Genomic DNA, 22,575 nt, shown 5'->3' on the forward strand with positions numbered 1-22,575 from the left:
CTTAGGGGAGAAACATCTTCTCAATCTCCTCCAAGCAGACTTCATTTGGGAAGTAAAACCTGCAGGTTTCATACATGTCACTTTTCCACCCATAAAATTGACTAAAATGTAATAAAATATCTACATTTAGATTAAAAAAGGGGACCTATTATCCTCTACTGTGACTTGTCTCCATGCTTTGATGTTCAAAAAGCTCTTTATTTTCCTCATACCACCTCTTTTCACCCTCTGTCTGAAACCAGAGCCCAGTCTGCTCTGATTGGTTAGCTGGCTCTGTTGTGATCGATCAACGGCTTAGAGATGTCCCGCCCCCTTAGCCTATCACGTACAATGTGTTGGAGCGCTAGCCAACACACTACAGGGAAGGGAAAACTAACAAAAAAAGCACAATAGGGCCTCTTTAAATTATTTTCCGGCCTAATTGTGAGAGACGTAGACGTGACGCAGAGCTCCACAGGTCGTATTTGTTAATACTCACAGTAATGTTCGGCAGCAGTTATCCCTTCTGCCTGCTCTGGGCAGCAGTGTTTGTAATCACGCTCAGAGGTAATGTTGCTGCAGTGAAAAGCCTCTTTGTCTCACAGCCGCAGACCTTGTCCAGCCTCATGTTTCTAATGGCTTCTCCTGGAAGTCAGTCTGACGCAACAAGTGAAATTAAATGTCTGAAGCAGATGTTGGAAAGAGGGAGGCCTTAAAGGTGTGTGTGGGGGTCTAGACTTGAGTGATGCAACAATTAATGCGTACTAAATAATGGAGGTAGGAGTGAATTTTAAGGCTGCTAGATTTTGCATTATGTTAACTTCAGATGATTTTAGATTTTTAAAAAACTTGAAGGTTTGTTTTGAATTCACCAGCCTGTCAGGTCAAACGGGGATGTTGGTTAATCATGAGAGCCAGACCCCATTAATCATTGGACACATATCCTGAAAACGTGCACCCTGAAACTAATGAGATTTGGACAGCAGGCTTCTGTGTGTGAGTGTGTGTGAACCCCAGGATCAAAGGCTCCGGTCAGCAGCAGATCTGTCTGCGTTCTGTCATTGTTTCCAGAGAGTGTAAAGCTGCAGGTGAGGCATGTCAGAGCAGGGAGGTTTCCAAAAAGGGATGCTGGGAAATCCAGGAGAAGAAGCAGCTGTTTTCCATCTTTTAAAAAACGTATGGACACGGTGCAGCGGGGACAGATTGAACCGAGGGAAAACCAGACAGGACCGAGGTGTGAGGCCGGGAAGGGAAGCAGAAGAGGTATCCCAGCAGGCGTCTGATGGAAAGTGACGGGAAGGAAAAGTTCAATGATAAACTAAAGGGAGGTTTATTGATCTCCGTCTGGCTGAGTTTCCTAGCTACACATCCCCCCAAAAAAGGACCTGTGTGAGGCCTTGCCTGTCCCAAGAAACCCCAAGAACACCTCGAGGGAATTCCTTCAAATTTAGCATGAATGTTAACTTGGATTCAGGGGAAAACTGATGTGAATTTGGCGGAAAAAGGTAAAGGGTATTGTTTAAAGGGAGTCTGTGAGTGTGAACTAATTCCCACATCTGGAAAACACAACCAACAGCTTCAAGTCAGACAAAAACGTACCTCAGTCTGCACATTAAGTGCTGCAAAATACACTTTTTTGAGAGTTTATAGGTCAGTATAATACGAGTAATACAGAGAGTGCAGGGCAGATGCATGCTGGGTATTTAATTCATTTGCATTTGAGATAGAAATATACTGACTGATGGATTTATGAAGTAGCAACTCATTATGCACCTGGTTTGCTCTCCAGGCGCTCTGCTACCACAGCTATGCTCATTAAAAAAGACATTTGGTTCCTATTGCAAAAGCTCCCTACGTGTGTTTATCAGATCAAATAAACTGATTTGTACAACCAGTAATTACAGTAACATGTGGTTCAAAGTAGATCCAAAATGCAGTAGGACATGTATTGGTAGATTTCTACATAAATAGTTGGATTACTTTGAGTTTCGGGGTTTTAATTTAATTACACTTAAGGTTCTTATTCTTACCTTAACGTCAAAAGCAGCCCATGTATACACAGTGAGTAATTTAACACAGTCAGCCACACACACACACACACACACACACACACACACACACACAAGTTTTGGCTAAGCTACCAGACAGTTGCTCCGTACGAGTGTCTGCAGAGGGATTAAATAACAAGAGGAACAAAAAAATTGGATGAACAAAAACAGGGACGACGTAATCCAAGCAGTAACACGTGACGTAATCAGGAGACAAAGAAAAGGTAACTGTGTTCAGGTTTCTTATTTTCAAAATTCAGGGTTTTTTCCAAATTTCTGACTTTTTTCATAAATCAGTTTTTGTTTCTAAACTTTTTCCACAAAAATATCTTTTTTCAAATGTCAGACTTTTCCTAATTCTGCGCGGATCAGCTGTTCTGTTCTGTAGGCTGATACTTTAAGTGTGAATCTAGACGCCTACGGCCTGAATCTGCTTTATGGTTTCTTTGCTTCATTTGTTCTGTTTTTAATTCAGCAGGTGAACCTATATGTTCATAAAATAGTGTGTGTGATCTTAACTGTGTGTGTTAGACTATAACGGAGCACTTACGGTCAGCTCAGATTTCATTCCTGCGTTTTTAAACTGTAGTATGTTCTCGTGTGTTTCAGTGTTGGTGCACAGGCCACTGCTACAGATTTAAACACACCTAATTCTAGGCAGACTCTAACTGGGGTTCCCCTCAAAAGGCCATCTCCACATACCTGTACATCACGTCTACACTGCCAGGAGAACTACAAGGCATCAGCTGTGTTGAGCCTGCAACCTTTCGACAGGCGTTTAAACCCCCCCGGCACGAGACAGCTTTTTAAGAATTTGACTTCTGACCTTTGGTTGCACGGCCTGAAAGCCTGAGGAGAGCGCACCTGCCTGCAAACCGTGACACACACACAGACCTCCATTTAGGACACACACATAGACTCCAAAATATCTCCATCAACAGCCTGCTAGCATGCAAAGGAATTTCCCTAAGACCTGATGTGCTTGAAGGAGCCTGAAGAATTTTAATTGTCTTGTAAAATATTCAGAGAGGATTTTCCCTCAGAAAGCTGATAGCACTTATTAAGTCACAGCGGTGTTTAATGCCGCCAGCTGGCAAGGCTTCCTCTTATCATATATAATCACCACTCTATCTGCTCCACACAGCAACACACACTACTCTATGTGAGCATTTACACAGTGACTACAAGTGGGTTTGTGCTGACGGCTCCTCAAAACAATTATGTGGAGATCTGGATCTGCTTTCTCAACAAGTTTCAGAGGAATATACAGAAAAATCTAGAAATGATGTGTGTGTTATGTGGGTAAGGGGCGGCACATCTTTAAGTGCTTGACCAATCTCAACGGAGCTGGCCAGCTGACCAATCAGAGCAGGCTGGGCTCTGGTTTCAGACAGAGGGTGAAAAGAGGTGCAGTGTGAGAAAAATAAAGAGCTTTTTTAACCTTAAAGCACAGGAGAGACTAAATACAAATATGAACCTGAAGATGAGGATAATAGGTCCTCTTTAAACCACTCACAATGCCCTGATGAAGGCCGAGTTATAGAAGCAGCGGTGAACCCTCAAACTCGTGAAAACATGGTGTGAAATATAACATTTCTGATTGTTTTAAGTACTATTTCAGAACAGGAACAGCCTCCTGATCGCTCCACACAGCTCTGAAAGCGTGCGTGACGTTAAAAGTCCTAAAAACTTTCCACACACACCGCCAAGTTAGGCATAAGCATGCTTTTAAACACACGCTTTGCCACATTCTGTGCTCGTTAACCCATGTTCACACACACAAACACACACACACACAAACACACACACACACACACACACACACACACACACACAGCTAATGTTACATGCCTGCAGGCATTCAGTACGTTGCCTCTGGTGGAAAACTGCAGCCCAATCACATCGTTAGTTGATATTTTGGCTGCAGCCTTCACAATATCTTTCACCGCACGACAATTGCCTGAGCAGACAGCCAGCCCCGCTGCACGGCCACGACCAGAGGAATCCAGACATGACCCAATATCCTGAGGAGGGTCCGGGGGGATGCATGCGGCTCACTTACAGACGTGCTAATACACAATGTGACGGGCCGACAGCTCTGCGGTTAAGAAGGCACAGGGGAGATCAGGCTGGACGAGAAACAATGAGGGATGTGTTAATATCTGCACAGAAAAATAGGCAGTGCACGTCTCCAACTTATTTTGCACCAAAGGATCCTAAGCGTACAACCAGGGAACTCATTGTTGCTGCTGTGAGTTTAAGATGTGTCGCCAAACTCCCACTAAAGACACACACACACACACACGCAGGCAATCTGCAGTAAAGGATAGTAAAGTCACTGTGTGTGTGTCTGTGTGTGTGTGTGTGGTAAAAGGAAGACACCCCCCACGAGCCCTTCTGATATCTGAGACAGTTGCCTGACCCTCTCACTCACTCCACCTCACACTGCTAACCTTTCACCTTTACTAACCCCGCTCACACACACACCCTCAGGGGAGTCTTACTGGCAGTAGGTTAGCGTCGGGGGATGGTGGTGGTGGTGTGGACGGTTTCCAGGGATCACACTCATCACACTCAACCCCCCACCACCACCACACCCACCCCCACCCCGCGGCCCCTCTTATCTTTTCGCTGATTTTCCAGTTTTAGCAGCGGGGCTGGAAAGTGTGAGTGAGGGTTTCCTGTGGAAAACAGTGGGTTCGTGCAACAGAGAGGGGAAAGAGAAACGCTGAGCTAACCGTGAGATGACAGGTCAACGTTATGAAGATGCTGCACAAAGTCTGCACTGCAAGAGAGATATTTATGGAGCTTACAACTCAAAGAACTACTCGCACAAAAGGATCATAAAGACAGTTTGTTACTGCCTCTCCTGGGACATGTCTCCATGCTCTAATGTTCAGAAAGCTCTTTATTTTTCTCATACTGCCTGTGCTGCAGCACCTCTTTTCACCCTCTGTCTGAAACCAGAGCCCAGTCGGCTCTGGTTGGTTAGCTGGCGGCCTCTGATGTGATTGGTCAACCTGCTTAGAGAAGTCCCGCCCCTTTAGCCTATCGTGTACAATGTGTTGGAGCTCTAGCTGATAGAAGAGCGTTACAGAAGTAAACATTTTAGCCTTTGCAGACCATTTACATGCACCCAAACCTATTGTATATAAACACACTACAGAACAGGAAACCTAAAAAATAACAAATGGTCACCAACGGTTTGTTATTCAGAATATATCGGCTTGGCTTTGTCTACAAAATAAATGCTCCAAGACATGCCCAGCGTCTGAATACTTTCACTGTTTTGCTTTTCTCTGTCTGAGAATGGAAGTGTTTTGATCTGCAGCCCAAGGAAGAAAAGGCCATGTGTACCGAGTCCAGGAATAAGTCATTTAAGTGGTTTCTACTGGAGAAAAACAACTTCTCTTTCTCATGCAACTACACTAGGAATTGTCATTTAAAACCACCAGAAGTCCCTCGCTCTGTTCCACAACAATGGCTGGAGAAGGAAAGGTTTAGCCATAAGCATTCCTCGTAGAATACAGATACAAAGGGAGGAATAGTACAGCTGTATTTGCGGTCCAGGTCACCTTAAACATTGGCAAACGGAGCGAGCATCCAGACTACAGAGCAGCGCTGTCGCTCAGCAGCTGGAACAGAAAGACAGAGTGAAAAACCCTCTGAAGAAACTCCAAGAAGTCGGGGGACTCCCTCCACAAAGCACAACCAGATGTGTCGGTCCTCGAGCTGCTTTTGAACTGTCCCTGTGTGTGCGTGTGTGCGTGTGTGTGTGTGTGTGTGTGTGTGTGTGTGTGTGTGTGTGTGTGTGTGTGTGTGTGTGTGTGTGTGTGTGTGTGTGTGTGTGTGTGTGTGTGTAACCCCAGGGCGTTGTCGTCCAGACACACATGTGAAAAATACTTTCTCAGACCGAAGCTTTACTGTAAGTGAGGGTGCAGACTTTCAGGGTGGAGGCCAGCATCCAAAGGTCTGGAAACAATCAAGAAGTCACTTAAAGGAGTCTTTAATTTACCGGTCTCATCAATAATCAAAGTGGTAATCACCTCAATCTGTGTGTTTTCTTTAGCTTCTCATTTATAAAGGATGTGTGTTGTCTTCTACTGTGAAAATGATGGGGAAATTGTCTGCTGGTGTGGTGATAAGGCAATCTCACAGACTCTTTATAAATACTAGGATTGAGTAAATCCTAGACAGTTTACACAAGAGAAACACCCCCAGCACATAGTACCACACTGCTAGAAAATGGGCTGGACATAAGAAGTCTGCAAGTTAGCAAAAAACAAATGTCTACGAGAGAAATCGGACCCTATTTTCTCACAGAGCGCGTTGTCTGTTCCAGTGGTGCAGGTTGTTTGACAGAACTAACGCAGCTGCTGTGTCACATTACTTCCGTTCATGGAGATTAGTCCGTCTTCAAAGTCTTCCTCCGTTTACTCAGAGCTCTCTGCAGCAGAGAGGTGGAACAATCTAATCCTGCAGGTCACGGGAGAAGCCAACATGAGACAGGAATGGCAAAACAAACCCTCAAAAAGACGTGTTACGAGAATGGAAACAGACCTTTATCTTGCATCTGTAAGAGTTTATATATGGAGGGGAATAAAAGTGGTTTATTAAGCAAGTTATTTTATATTGAAGGAGCATTTTGCACCTAAATTCACTGTCAAGCAATTTTTAGATCATGCATGCTGGGGTTTTCCCTTTCCTGTAGTGTGTTATATAGGTTTTGGTGCATGTAAATGGTCTGCAAACGCTAAAATCCATGTGTTCCCTGAGCACAACATACTATTATGAGCATAAAATGTCCTCTTTAAACCTTTTATGCATTTAAAAGGCATGCATCTTTGGTTGCAAGTGTGCTTGGGTTGTTGTCTCTCTATTTAATTCAGTTGCAGACTGTAGTAGAATCAGTCTCACATCTGCAGCTCATTTCAGGATGCAGTGTCTGATGGGGGGAGGGGGGTGGGGGGTTTTAGCAGTGGACCATCACAACATCCAGCTCACTGTTTATCTGATTCTCAAACAAAAGCCTCACACTTCCTGTCTGCTTAGCGCCTCAAATCTACAATCTACTCTCCCCGATCTTTTTCCTCCTCAATGCCAATACGTGATCCCCCCACCCCCCACCTCGAGGAAGATGATGTCCCCTTAGACCGAGATCTGTGTTTACCAATGAGTAGATCAGCAGTGATGGATTAATTAGCCACACAGCTGGGAGTCGTTTTGGTATCATCTCACTCATACTGCACATTTCTGGTGGACATGTGGCGCCCCCTAGGGGTCGACAAGTGCAACTGAGACGTGCTGTACAGTCCAAGTTTACCTGGTAAACGTTATATGACGATGTTTTCATGGTGAAATTCACAGGAGAGAAAGAAATGTCCCCAGTTTGATTTAATCTTAAGTTTTATGAAATTCAGAAAGGTAAGTATACAAAGCATCACACAGTTTGATATTTTATGACCCTAAATCAGCTTTTCTTGCTCCCTACTTCTTCACTTCAAAGCCCCCAAAACTTGGATTCCTTAAGTACTTTTACAAATATATTTCATTCATATTTAATCCTTTAACCCTTTCGAACTTTAGAAAAAAAATCCAGAAATTTGATCTTTTAGGAAAACATTTTATAATTAAATAGTCGGAAACTCTAAAAAGTCGAAATTTGGAAAAAAATCAAAAGGAAAAAAAAAATAGTGGGACATTTTTAAAGTCAGAAATTGAAAAAACTAAATTGCAGAATATCTGGAAATAGTACTGATTTTTTAAAAAAATTGGAAAGTTTTAAAAGTGGACATTTGAAAAAAAGAAATCCTGAAAAGTCTGAGTGGTCTACAGTGAATGCATTCCTGACAGCCACCGTTGATCAGAATCAAAGGTTCCCATAAGAGTCCATAGAAGATGTCTGTGGCTCATTTTTGACCCACTGAATCAAAGGGTTCAGTACTACAATGAGGACCTACAGTCCAGCAGACATGTGTAAAATCCAGATTCATGCAAAAACATAAAGTGCAACAAGCACACAAACAGTGCAATTTATTCAATAAATTAACATAAACCATCAAAGCAACACTTCTTTACAGCTTAGTAAGATAAATACTAACAGTAACACATGTCCGTGGGTGGATTCATCAGCACCTCAGGACATTATTCACTTGAATAAGACAAAAAAAAAAGTGTTAAGTCTGACAGAGCAGCAGGACAGATCCACACAAACCAACATGAAGATACTCCCTGCATGCCTGTCCTACTCTCCAGTCCTTTTGCTGTTAAGGAGCTATAAGAAGAAACCCATCTGTATCAGGGTCGGGTATTTTAAGACTTAAACAGAACAGTCCATGGGAAGAAGGACAAATCTGTGCTTCAGGGTTATTTACAGGCCGAGATCAAAATGAACCAGGCTGCATTTTTGTACGAGGAAAAACAGTCACTGGTAATGATGGAGAGGAATTTGTATTTTGATTAAAGTCTAACAGCCATGTTGGCATATTTATGGAGTGCAGCAGATGAGCCGCATGTATTCAGGCCAGCATCGTGAAGCCAGGGCACGTTTAGGGCAAAAAAGGGCAGAAATGAAAGATTTGGACGAGGGTTTGAAAGCATGAAGTGTGCTTTTGATTCCTCATAAAGATCAAACCAACAGTAAGCAGGCGCAGACCTTTATAGGAGAGCCGACAGATGGCCTCCTCAAAGCTGAGTCAGCTAAGTGTGCCTGCTGGCCGCTCCAGACACGAGACAAAGACGTGGAAACAGCCCAAAGTCCTGCAGGAGGACCTCAGTAAACTGCATGAGTTGTACACTGACATGTGAAAATGTGCATTGAATGACATTTAGAAATCCTCCTGTGTGCATTCATTTACATTGAGAAGCAGCGTGCTCATCACCCATGTCAAATGGTACCTCTGAGTTTTGTCTGTGCAGCAGCTCTTTGAGGTTTCACATTTTACCGACTCCTCCTCCTTCTCCTCCTCACTGATAGCACAGGTAGCCGATGATGAGTTTAGGTATGTCCAGTTGTTCTATCACCTCCAGAGCTCTGGTTTCCAGCATCGCCCTCAGTGCCAGCCGGCTGAGCTGCTGCAGGTTCATGGGGGTGGCTGGAGGAACAAGGGGGGGTGGATGTTAGTGTATGGATTAATAGTAGATGTGACTAGAGGTGAGAGAAGTACTCAGATATTGTACTTGAGTAAAAGTAGAAGTACTCAGATCTTGTACTTGAGTAAAAGTAGAAATACTCAGGTCTTGTACTTGAGTAAAAGTACAAGTACCAGAGTGTAGGAATACTCTGTTACAAATCAAAATGTTACTCAAGTTAAAGTAGAAAAGTATTAACATGCTTGTAAACAACAGGTGTCATCTGTGTGCAATACTTCCTGGAACTGAAACGCGATCCTTGCTCGCCATCTGCTGGTGATAAGGTGCTACTACACCGATCCAACTTCTGAGTAACTTACTCTCGTAAAACTGTAAACAGGTTGCAGAGGGGGAGCCGGGGGTGGTGTAGTCCAAGGGTTTCTTGTCGTGCTGATCCCTGGCGTGGACGTTGGCCCCGAACTCCACCAGTAACTCCACCATCTCCCCCTGCTTGTTTTTAGCAGCGTGGTGCAGCGGAGTCTCGTGGAGCCGGGCCGCGTTCACCTTTGCACCTGAAGGAGGAGTCCAGCTGGTTATTCTATCCTTATCTTATAGAAAACAAAGCCCCAGGAACAATGTTTTATTGGTATGTTGCATGATGCAGCACCTCTTTTCACCCCCTGTCTGAAACCGGAGTCTGCTCTGATTGGTTAGCTGGCCAGCTCTATTGTGGTTGGTCAACTGCTTAAAGATGTCCCTCCCCTGAGCCTTTTACATACAATGGGTTGGAGCATTTTATACCCCTTAAACCTGCAGGGCCTCATGAAAACTCCTATCCTGTGTGGGGCCTGTTTTAGCCCAGGTGGCAGCAGATATTATTACAGGCCAGCTAACCTGTCCTTAATTTCCCCATCATCCTGCTTCCTAGATTTAGAAATACAATCTGAGAGTAAACAGAAAAACAAGATCCAAATATAAAGCCGTGTAACATCTGCTTTGCACTGACCTGCATTGAGCAACAATTTAACACACTCTGTATGTTCATTAGCACAAGCTACATGTAGCGGGGTCCCGTAGTAAATATCGTACGCCTCCAGATTTGCACCCATGGCGATCAGGAGCTTCACGCAGTCTTTTTTACCTGGAAAATAACAGGAGAACTTTCAGTCATATCAGGTTATTGATAAAGAGATTTAAAAAGGTATATGAAGGGAGTTGAGGCCCTTACCTCCCATGCAGGCCTCGTGGAGGGGGGAGGGGGTGCGGGAGGTGAGGGCGGGGTTGGATTTGGCACCTCGATCCAGCAGGAGCCTCACACACTCCAAACTACCAGCCGAGGAAGCCTCACACAGCGGGGTGCTGCCGTCCACGTTCCTCGCATCCACCTGAGATAGCATTAGCATTAGCATCTTTTTACTCATATTTTAATCAAACTTTCTTGCAAAAAACCACTTGATTCAACTCTGTATTTAATTTGAGGATTGATTGGGGCCCAATTACTAACTTTATTTAATCGTGGGACCCTTGACCTCTGATTTGATAATTGTGTGGGAGATATTTAAAGGCTGTGTTTTCTACAGAAGTCACCTATGATGTTGCACCTGTTCAATCTCACCTGGGCCCCGGCGTCCAGCAGCAGCCGGACACACTGGGTCTGTCCGCGGAGGCAGGCCTCGTGCAGCGGGGTGATGGAGTCGACCGCCACCACGTTCACTGACGCTCCGCTGCGGATCAGACTCTGCAGCTGGGAGGTCTGGCCGAGAGACGCCGCCTTGTGCACCTCCGTCCTCTCTGACCAGCAGCCTGCAGGGGAACATCAGGCTGTTTGTCAATCCTCTTGTACGAGTGAATAAATATACAAATAAAGCTTTTATTTCAGCTCAGCTGTAAATACCTTGTTTAAGGTACACTGTGCACGTTGTATACAGTAGTAGTACTTTGTATTATGTTATTATTCTCTATCACGTCTAAGAGAAGTCATTTCTAGTACAGGTCTCCTCAAATACTGTCAAATAAAGGACTGATTTAACCACACTTTTACCATAACAAAGCTTACTGTATATGCACCACAAAGTTTGATGTCAACATTTATAAACACCTTCTGTTAACACATGTAGAAGGTGGAAGAGAAGCTAAAAATGGGATTGAAGTACTCAGAATCAATAGTACCACAGTACAAGTACACTGTACCTACTTGACAATCCCACAGTAACAAGTAAAAGTCCTATATTGAATATTTATTGTAGTTTTATCAGTGTAAAAACACCCTTTCACAAGGAGAAGTCCTATTTTTTTTACTATGTTTGTAGCCGGAAAGCCTGTGAAATTACCAAGGGGTCCAGCAATATCTTACTGTGACCTGTCATAATTCATTATTGGCTCAAAGAAAACAAATACAATGTTGACCTCTGAATTGTAAAGGCGTATAAAGTGGAAGGAAATGGAAATATTCAAATAAAAAACACATTAGCCTCCCTCAGAATTGTACTTCAATGTAGTACTTGAGTAAATGTACTTCGTTAAGGTCCAACACTCGAGCTACAGCTAAGTTAGCATGTTAGCATTCCTCTTGACACATGTGGATAATGACACATGCCGGTCAAACTGGGCCAAAAACACAGAATATCTGACCGGAAATGTTGTCTATTTTTCACACTCACCAATGTCTCCGAAGAAACAATCTCGGTCACTTTGAATTTCCATTCCGTCTTATTTGTTTGTGGAAGGAATAAAAGCAGCAGACCCGGAGACATGAGATGTAAACAGCGTCCCGGTGATGTTTACATCAATGCGGCTGAAACATGGGAAGGGGGTCACGTGACATACCTATAACTCGAAGTGCATGCTGGGAGTTGTAGTTCTTACGGTTAATGAAATATCATGTGCCACAGATATTGATTCTTTATTTTTATTTTAAATCAAACGTTGTTATTGATTTATAATATTTTGGATTTTTTTTTATTTTAAATCACATTTTATTATTTATTTTAAATATATTATTTATTTTTATATTTTATTAAATTCTTATATTTATTGGTTATTTTTGTATATCCCAGAGAGCTTTTTCTCCTTTGACTGATCATCTTTATTTGTCCCTTGCTTGGAGGATTGGACATATTCCCAACTTCTAGTAAAGTTGTTGATTCAATTCATATTTGTATTCATAGCTTTGCTGATTTCTTCAAATCTCATATATTAAAACATATCCCATTTTTCACTGCTAAATACCCACGACTCCCCCAATATTCCCACTTAGTTTGTTGTAATTTGTAATAATAGCCTACACAACACAGGGAAATAACCACTAACTGGTTTTCTTTCTAACGCTGAAACATACAATACATACAACTAATTCCCAGTTATTTTAAGTCTCGAGTTTAGCGATGACACACACACACGCACACACGCACACGGTCTGAAATCTAAGAAGAAATCGAACGAACACAGCTTTCATTTTTGACAAAGTTGTTTTTTACTTTGCAGTACAGAAATCATTTGAGCCCAAGAGTACATCACACAGGGCTCTCATCAATTCAATACTGCTGCAGTACACATTTGGTCCTTAAGCAAATACACTCATCCATTACTCTGATGTTACTGCTCCATCGCTGTGCTTGATACAGGAACTAATGTATCTCTGATGCATCATGGTATATAAAGCCGTTGTGAACAGCTTTGGGTAGTTTATGCTGGACTACAGTCACCCTTGTGGCTTGTCTTTCATGTGGCTATGCTGCAAACTAGACAGTAAAAGGGGTTAAAAAGACAATATCAAATCCACTCACCCCTTACCCTCGATATAAACTGGGTCCCTCTCTCGTGGCTGTCAGATGCACAAAATCAAAGCCACCTCCCTCACCCTGACATGGAAAAACACTTGCAAAGACCAATAACTGATGTATAGATATTTACTTCCAAACGCTTTTTTCTTTTACAATGACAGAACAAATGTAACCCCCCCACCCCCCAACATATATCCACTATGTAAGATACTTTTGATAATTCATTTTCATTTGATTTGGCATCTTTGGACTATAAATCAACATGATAAGCAGAAGTATGTAGGGTATTACTGTATAATAGGCATAACCAGTGTTTAGTGCAACATCCATCAGAATGCGATCTGAAAAAAAGCATAGCCCCCTCCCTGAAAAATATCCCACAATACTATAACAAATCTCTATATATTTCATGAGCTTCCTCATGCCATGTAGTTGACAGATCAGCCAGCCCATTGGTGTGTACATTTTCGTGAAGGATTTCTAAATTTGTAAGATTTCAGTTGTCGGCAGCGTCGTCTTTGATAATCAGGAGTGTTGTGGATGCTCGGCCTTTAGTCTACGTCCCCGAAGCAGTCCTTCTTCGTGCGCTCCATCTCGGAAAAGTCAAATTCTGAGCCCGTCATCCTCTTGTAGATGTCTTTGATGTCGTCACAGGTGGTCTCGAAGTGAGTCGTGGCATCGTATGTACGGGAGATGAACATCTAGAGGAGGAAACAAAAATCACGGTTGAATAGGTTTTTTTTTCAATGGGTTTTTGTTATTCTTTTATTTACAGAAATGTATTTAACATATACAATGAAGGGCTTTTCTATTGTTACAAATAATGTTAATTATTATTCTATTACTCAATTTGTTCTGGTGTCCATTGATATTTTGTCTTTACTTGTAAATACTCTTTACTCTTGTGTGTATTTATGACACGGTACTAAATAAATAATGCAAATAAATAAAAAGAGGTTTGAAATATTCGTTCAGTGCACAGAGGTAGATGCACAGGTCAGATATAGGTTGGAAGACTCTACAAAAAGGCAATTTGGGCATCCATTAAGGCCACCGTTCTCACATTTATCACTTCCTGGTAAAAAAAAAGGCAGGTCTTGCATTGTTAAAGTAAATGGAGTCAGCGCTGGTGCTTTCTTCACCATTAAAGTATTCCTTAAGATAGTGCCAACAGAAGAATCTAAACGTTTCTCCTGCACCTGATTTCTGTTTTTACAGGCGGCAGGAAACCTATCGCAGAAGTGTTTCCTGTGCAGGCTGTTTCTGCTGACACGACTTTCACTGCTCACACACAACAGCAGGACAAAAGCCAAAGAGCTGCAGAGATGAGGTGTGCTTCGTAAATAAAAGCCAAGGCCAACTAATCTGTTACAGCGAGTGCCAGGGTATGGTATTTGATTTATGTGGCAGTGGAGCTGACTTACTATGTAAAAATGTGAACTAACAGGACCTGGGTTTTTAAAGGTGCAGCAGGAATGATGTAGTGACGTATTATTTGTTTGGTCATTGTCAGTCTCAAATCCCGAGCAGGTATGCAGTTTATGTTCATCGTGTTGTGTTACTTTTCTATCGCTGAAGTTAAAATCCTCTTAGATTAAAGAGCAGCTGAGGACGGCACTGTAAACACAATGGAGGAGAAGCTTGTTTTGGCTGTGTCTGTTTTTCCTGGAGCTCACGCAGACACCATCATAACAAAAACAAAAGGCCTGTTTGTGAGAGGGCCAGGAGGACAGTGAACATTGCTGGAGAGTGTTGTCCTTTTCTCTCCGTATGAAATGTCTAAGCTCATTCATAATAAGTATTAGGCATCCTCAAGTGTCAAGGTATTGTTGTAGAAAAACAAACTCTGGAGAAGTGGGTACCTGGCTGTCGGTGCCCATGTCAGTGGGTGCGTACTGGTCACTGACGCTGACAAACTTCTGCTCGATGGGCTTAATGAGGTCCAGGGCTGAATCGATCTCCTTCTCAGGGTCGTTTGTCTCCACTGTGGTGCTGACGATGGCGATATATTTACCTTGTGCGGCCACGTTGTGAGCAAAGGAGATCAGACAAACGTAGATGTCTGTGAATTGAAAAAGAAATACGGTTAGTGGATAAAACAACACCTACAAACTCAAGGCTAAGCTTCCTTTCACTTATCTGCCATCTGCTACATCTACGATAAGGAAACTATCTTCAGCTGTGATTTATGGAAGATTATAAAGATAGGAGTAACTTTAAGAAGTCAAAGGCATGCTCTCATTTCCTGTGTGCGCTCACCGTGCTTCCTGTTGACCTGGTTCTGGGGGATGATGATCTGGCAAGAGTTGACGTCGCCAGTGTTGGCGATGGGGTGATTCAAGATGCAGATGGCTCTGATCACCTGGCCCACTTTGGTGGCACGGTCCATCAGGTAGCTCGGGTCGCAGATCAGCTGCTTGCACCTGGCGATCTGTGTGGGGCAATAAGCGAGAGGTCAGAGGTCAGAAGTCAGATGTTTGCCATGTTTAACAGGGAATGGGGGCAAAATACTCACCTCTCCCTCGGACTTGACTCCCACCACCTTCCCGTTCTCCACCACGATCTCCTCTATGGGCTTGTTCAACATATACGTCCCGCCATAGATAGCACTCAGCCTGGAATGATAACACAACGTTATAAAATATCAATTATTCAACACAAACATTGGATCGGGGACTCTGGATTCCCCCAGACTTTGCCACCATTCCGCAGCCTGTCGTATATACACATCTCCCCTTACCTGGCAAACCCTTGAGGCAGCTCTCCCAGGCCGTACAGTGGGTAGAGGTAGGGGCTCTTCCCATGCATGGCCAGAGACTCGCTGTAAAGCTTGATCCTTTTTATCGTATCCATGCAAGGTTGATCCAGGTACCTGAGTGGAGAGAGACGGAGACCACATCAAGCTCCATCAGTCACATGCAATTCCATAACAAAATAACGTATCAAACCACAAGGAAGGCCACTGACTCGTCTGTGCGGTGGAGGGCGAGGGAGTGGCCGGTGAAGTCGATGACGTCCTGACCCAGACCGAACTTCGTAAAAACGTCCCTCATTGATGACTTTTCGGGGTCGATGCCTTGCCTGGTTGTGGGGTCTTCCTGGTCATACTTTGCGACAAACTGAAGGAAGTTTTTGAAGCGCCTCTTCTCAAATATGCCCATCAGACCTTTAGGAAAGCAAGAGTTTGATGAACAACAATCAACAACAGCAATGCTTCATGCCACCGGCTCCTAAGAATGTTAAGGGTTGGACACAAAAAAATAACTAAACAAAAAGGCAAATGCTTTCTTTGAGTGCAACTCTGGAAATCAAAACAAAGCAACTCCCTCACTGGCTTCAAGCTGTCCACACATTCTCTCCTGTGTAGTTGCTTTCCTCAGATGACTTACTTGATGACAGAGCCTCAGCCTCGGTGGATGGGACTTTATAGATCTTGCCCTTCTTGTACACATAGCTGCCCTCAATCACTTTGAAGTCCAGGTACTTGGTCACCTTTGTGATGAGCAGCATGCGCACCAGCTGACCTGAGGGAAGGAGAGGCGGACATCAGCGTTACTTTCACAAAAACTGAAAATGAGGTTAATACTTAATCCATGAAACGTTTATCACATAATAACACTGTGTCATTTTATAGCCTTTAATGATATTGCACTAGGAACTGTGCTGGTGCTTCCTGCTGCTATTTTAAGAGGTTTTATACTAAAACATAGAGAAGTGATTTTCAATTGTCCAATCTCACTTAATCTGTTTCAGAAAAAGGTTGAAAAACAGTGCCGCAGAGCACCAATAACAACATACGTTCATGTCACAGGATAAAGCTGCGTGTGATCTTAGTACTACCGTTGGCCATAAGGAATTTAGGGATCAGGTCCACGTTCCAATCCCGGCCCTTTCCCATGGATTCACTAGGTTTCCCCGGCAGGCTGAAGCGCTTGTAGAGCTGTAGAGAGACACAGAAACAGAATTGACTCGCATGTTTCAGCTGAAGTCACAGCAGATGACCGTTGTGTAAAGAACGTAATCATTAAAAAGGCAGTCACGCCGCTCTTTAGGCTATTTTTCAGAGTGAAAGGGGATACAATCAATTGAAATAGTCGTAGGCGAAATGAGATCCATGAAGAAGTGACAGGAAATAATACACTGAGCCTGAACTGAGAGCCTCTGAACATTATTTGCTTTTGCCAATGTTCAAATCCATAGAAGTGTAGAGCAGAGGTTCCCAAACCTGAAGCTGCAGATTAGTACGAGCTCTCAGAACATTTGATGCCGGCCAAGAGGAAGCCATAGGATTCGGCAAACAATTGGATTAGGTTGCTATGCAGCAGTGAGCAGGGAAACAGAAATTAAAACACAGACTAAAAGAACAACCTGTACTGCTGTAAGTAAGGAGGAAGTAGAAATGAAAGGATGTTATAGTGTAGAAATTATTTCTACTTAAACAAGTGTAGACTTTTCGTTTACGGTGTAGATAATCCTCCTGATTCTTCCAGTTTTTCCTCACTATAAGAATAGCTTCAAATCATAAGGCCTCTTCGCGGCACTGCTGCCACAACTTATGCCAAAGTTTTGAAATTCAGGGAAAATGTCTTCCAGGGATAGAAGTTGGCAAAACTCTGAACGTGCTTTTTCCCAAACCTGAAAGCACGCGCTTCACCGGGAAGAAATCCCACAGCACCCTTCTGTGGCCAAAGGCTGTCAAAGACGCCAGGCATCGAGTCTGTAGCTTTTCCACACAATATGAATTACTTAGAGCTCCAGTACATCGCCCCTAGTAGCCTAACCTGGCTAAATGACGGAAAGCCTTAACAATAGAAGCCATTGTTGGAAAAAAAAACATGAATAAAGTTGGAAAACATGTCACATACTACAAATGTGTCAAATATCAAGTCAAAGATGAACTTACGTCTTCCAGGGGCGTGATGGAGGCACTCTCACCTCCATAGTAGGAGTTACGGTCCATGTGCAGGACCTTCTTCCCCTTCACCGACATGATGCCTGATAAAATGCATTCCTGTTGGATGACAGAGAAGAGGAGTTAGACCTACGGGATGCTGGGAAACCCACAGACATGTTACATCTTAATATCCCTGGATGTATCATTAAGGCACGTAAGGTTAGTCTTGATTTAATTGTTATTAATTCACACTCGGCAGGATTAACAACAACCCTTAATAAAGACAGCTACAGGCTCCAATCATCGCTTGTCATCCGATCAGCACCACACAAGACCTGTTTGTGCTCTAATTATAGAGCAGGCCTTAACTGTGTTTATTTTCTTTTAAACACTTTTTAATTGTTGTTTGATTGAATAACCTCTATCGATCCTGCTCGAGTTTCCTACTAGTGAAATTGCCTTAAATTAAAACCCTTAAAAAGTTGGCCTCACGGCTGTTGAATGAACCCGATGGGTTTTGACAATAAAATAAACAATTGGCAAGTTTATCAAACCCGAGTCCATCTAAGAATTCCACTCTGACACACCCAATCCCAACATAATGTCAGACATGCTTGTGTGGAGCTGGGAGGATGATTATAGCTTTCACATGGCTTGAAGTCTCAGAGCCCGGGTTATGATGAGGGGAAAAAGGCCTATGTTTGCGAGAGTCTGGAATTCACACAGTCCAAAGACCATAATGCGATTACTGTGTGCATCATGTGACTGTGGACTTTACTCAAACTAGTTTTACTATCTAATGACAGTTTACATTATGGCAGTGTGACGTGTGAATCAGATGACAAAAACCACACAGCAGCATGACTTACACTCCCTTAGTAAAGAGACAGTGGTTAGGTATAACACAGGACGTGCTTTTAATTAGCATACAATAGTATGACTCTTTAGAAGCCAGAAATAGCTTCACATTTATGACATTATGGTTAATGAAGGATCATGCACACAACCTCTAAGCTGTCAAATAGTTCAATACAACCCGGGCAAATAACTGCAGTCGTAAAAAGTTCGCATTTTAAACAAAACCTAATCAATGATCAGACCATGATTACTGGCAAACTTAATTTACCATCTAATTGCCCCTCTCAGGGACATACCTACTACTGTACATCCTGCAACATGCTAGCTTAGCTTCTGCATAGGTGCTCTCGCAAAATAAAGCATGCCCCAGTGAAATTGGATTTCACCTATTGTAGGCTCTTGCAATGACATTGACTTTAAGGACGGGCATTTAGGCTCAACATAGTTCTCGCGGAAGTAAAGAACAGTTCTGATGTTTCACTGTCATTCATTTGGCGTGACGTGACTGAAGCCAACCTACAGCTGCTTGTGTAAATACAAGCGTTGACACAGAGCCAGGGACAGCGTTGTCATCACTACCTATGCTAGATAGCAGTGGCCATGCTGACGGAGAGGAAAACACACTGACCCCGTGTCAGGCAGAAAACTAATGGAGTATAAAACATTGGGACCAAAGGCTACGTTTCAGTTCAATTTGTAACACATAAAAATCGGACAGGGTGAGACACGGCAAAGTCCAACAAGAACACAAAGCTGGATGAGTCTCTGCACTTCAAAAGCTTTCAAAATCACAAGACAGGATATCACAAGACTAAAGTAGTTTTTTACAACACTGGAACACTTCTGAACACCTTCAAGTGTTTCAGGTCAGAAGAATCCGTTGAATGATCACAGCAGATTCAAGTAGCACAACATACAGGGGAGCGCATTAAATTAGATCGGAATGTGTGAGATTAAAAGGAATTTAGATTCTTAAAACAGCATGATCTAGCAGTGTCTGTTTGAGTAATTACATATGTATGCTATTAATGCAAATCTTTAAATTGTGTTGATTGTTATTAATCACTTGATGTCCCATGCCTGCAATTTCTAGACGAGCTAATCTGTATTATTTATTATCTGGAGTGAATGAAATCATTGTGTCCATTTCCTTTCCTTTAATACAGTATACATTCTTTTGCTGGGCAGAAAGATTAGCAGCAACAGTATACTTCTAATTTGCTAAAGCCCAATGTGACTTCTTTATTTGTCTCAAAGACGTCTTTTGAGTCAAATGATTTTATTTTTATTGACCATTTTTCTCTGTGTTGGAATTCCAAACACACAGATTTAAGAAGAAATTGGAGTGGTCTCATTTTTTACCGCAGCGGTATGTCTAATGCTAGTTTTCCCTCGGTGGTAGAGTATCAACCCACAGCCGCCTCAGTCAATGAATTGCTTCTCTCGTCTTCAGACAAAAAGCTGCTTACTGTGGCTCACCATGAGAGCATCAAAATGTGCACCAGACTGCATTTAGGTACAGTTTGATTTCCCGTGCCAAGCCACTCCCTTTGTGTGTCATTAGAAGTGGGCAAATGGGAAACCTCAGCCCCCTATCGCTTAACCCAATACAATAATAAAGGTGGAATTGGTGGTATTTAAGGATACAAACCTAGTTCAAACTAGTATATAATATTAGAAGTATGTGTATCTATGTCAGTAAGAACCCAGTACTGTGTGTGTGTGTGTGTGTGTGTGTGTGTGTGTGTGTGTGTGTGTGTGTGTGTGTGTGTGTGTGTGTGTGTGTGCAACATAAAAAGGGGAAATGTGTAACCTGCACAGACGTAAATTGTTTAAATAGTAAAACTATAGACATGTGAAACTACATTTTAGAAACAGTCTACAGGGCTTTAAAACTGGCAGGAAGTCAGTGAATATCTCGGTTTACTGAACTTACAAAGTACTCTACTTTCGGTTCCTCAGTGTTAGTGGAACCACACCCAAATGTGAGTTAAAATCCACAGCATTCCTAGCAAAGCTTAACATCTCCCTTTCTGCCAGAAAGTCCCCTTTTATTGCACGGTGAATTCTGACAAAGTTAGTGGGAATAGCCCACAAAAAGCTACCTCACCTCAAACAGGATCAGCTGTTATTTAGCCACAGGGAGTTAAATCTCAACAGGTGAACAGCACACTGCTAATGTTTCTGACAGTAACCATTAACATCAATCCTAGGCTTCTGAATAAGCAGTCAGTTGGTTTTTTCCCCTGTCTTACACTTTCACTCAAAGTGTTGAAAGCTATTTTCTATTCCACCTATTCATGTACAGTGGTCGATGGACATAAGAGTCTTGCAAAAAAAAACTGATATTTATTTTCATACCCAAACAGGACATTTCAGGAAGCCTTTCTTAAAGGATTTCCTTACTCTGTAAAACGAGATGTTATTGGAATTCCTTTCCTTATTCGTTGTTTTCTTTCTTCTTTTAAGTGTTTTTCGTTGTTTGTCTTTGTACATATTATCAGTGCAAACTATTGTGTCATTTGTACATGCTTCTCATTGCTAAATGATATGATATTGTCATTTGTTGTAGCGTAAAACCTTGGATAAGCACTGTCGGAATGTGATTAACACGTTTTTTGATCATAAAAAAAAGCTATTCATAAAGCAACAATTATTCGACTAATGTTCGATTTTAAGTTCAGCAGATTGGTATGTTATAGACTATTCTAATTGATTCTGTATATAGTCGTGTTAAGGTATTCCTCTGAATATAGCTATTTTCTATCCATCTATCGACTTCATTTTGCTCCCCAGCCTGTTGAGCCCACCGCACTGACAGGAGCGGAACAAACACTTAACATAGCTACCAAAGGAGCCACGTTTTACTCCTAGTATAACTTAGCTTTCATGAAATTGCACTACTGGTTAAAAAAAGGGTGTCGACTGTACTGTACACTACAGATTAACCGGTGAAGCTGACACGTCGCTATTCTGTTGTTAGCAGGCTAGCTTAATTTAGCTCGGCTCACTTTAGCAGACGAATCATCCGATTATCTTGACAGAGAGTCTGGCGATTACATTCCCAAAAAAACGTTGGAATAGCAGCATATACCAACAATACCTAATAAACACAGCAATAGAGCTGTGAGAGTTGATGTGTTTTTGAGTCAGTTCACATTTAAGGGTTAGTGTCGTTAATCTACACTGATAGCATAATGCTAACCATTAGCTTCCCTACTATCAATTCCTATTAGTTTAGGTTAGCGGCTAAGCTAGCTACTTAGCTCTGCTGATTGGGCCCAGTTAGCTCGAAGCTTAACCGTTGGGAACTAACTGCCGCTGGTAACAGGTTGCAAATCACTTCCTGCACTGATAAACAACAGCCAGAATACTTTCTCACCGTGAGTCCGGTGCCCAACACGATAACGTCGTATTCTTCATTCATTTTTCAGGTCTTGTACGACTCTGCTGCTGAAAATCGAGAAAGAAGAAAATGGAGATCAACGGGTCTGGAAATGAGAGGGGCTGCGGCTCAGCGTCAGGCGCCTCGAATGGGCGGGACCTGGGCCTGTCAGTCAAATGAGAGAAGAGGCGCTAGCTGGTCAAGTCTGGCAAGTCTTTCTGTTGTAAGAAGCAGAGAGGCAAGAGTTAGCTAAAATAATGCCTAGGGCTCTATCTGTCTGTCTGTCTGTCGAACAGAAACCCATGGATGAAACCCTCTTTATTGGTCACACACATGCACACAGCAGTCCTCTGCATTTAACCCATCCTAGTACTAGGAGCAGTGGGCAGCTATTGATGCTCTGTTTGGGGACTTGAACCAGCAATCCTACGATTCCCAGTCCAAGCCCCTATGGACTGAGCCACTGCTGGACCACGGAAGCCCAACTAAAATAGGCCTATCTACGCCACTGCTCTCCACCTTGATTTTAACCCACTGTTTAAATATTCACTCTCCCTT

General features: G+C 42.7%; 2 protein-coding genes across 2 annotated transcripts; both read right to left on the bottom strand.

Annotated features, from left to right (window-relative positions):
• Positions 1-8,029: 8,029 nt before the first annotated feature.
• Positions 8,030-11,908, bottom strand: LOC134879261 (ankyrin repeat and SOCS box protein 13-like). Its single transcript, XM_063905673.1, has 6 exons — positions 11,759-11,908; positions 10,714-10,901; positions 10,327-10,483; positions 10,105-10,239; positions 9,479-9,670; positions 8,030-9,121 (listed from the first exon to the last, which is right to left on the bottom strand). Exons 1-6 carry the CDS (start codon positions 11,799-11,801, stop codon positions 8,994-8,996), a joined length of 843 nt encoding a protein of 280 aa, XP_063761743.1. The 5' UTR covers positions 11,802-11,908; the 3' UTR covers positions 8,030-8,993.
• Positions 11,909-12,546: 638 nt separating this feature from the next.
• On the bottom strand, positions 12,547-22,242 carry gdi2 (GDP dissociation inhibitor 2). The gene is made up of 10 exons (XM_063905686.1): positions 22,015-22,242; positions 17,784-17,891; positions 16,721-16,820; positions 16,270-16,404; positions 15,848-16,046; positions 15,621-15,752; positions 15,396-15,495; positions 15,140-15,311; positions 14,743-14,942; positions 12,547-13,581 (listed from the first exon to the last, which is right to left on the bottom strand). Exons 1-10 carry the CDS (start codon positions 22,057-22,059, stop codon positions 13,432-13,434), a joined length of 1,341 nt encoding a protein of 446 aa, XP_063761756.1. The 5' UTR covers positions 22,060-22,242; the 3' UTR covers positions 12,547-13,431.
• Between the last annotated feature and the right edge of the window lie 333 nt (positions 22,243-22,575).

This window comes from Eleginops maclovinus, chromosome 17 (assembly GCF_036324505.1).
Source record: "Eleginops maclovinus isolate JMC-PN-2008 ecotype Puerto Natales chromosome 17, JC_Emac_rtc_rv5, whole genome shotgun sequence".
NCBI lineage: Eukaryota > Metazoa > Chordata > Actinopteri > Perciformes > Eleginopidae > Eleginops > Eleginops maclovinus.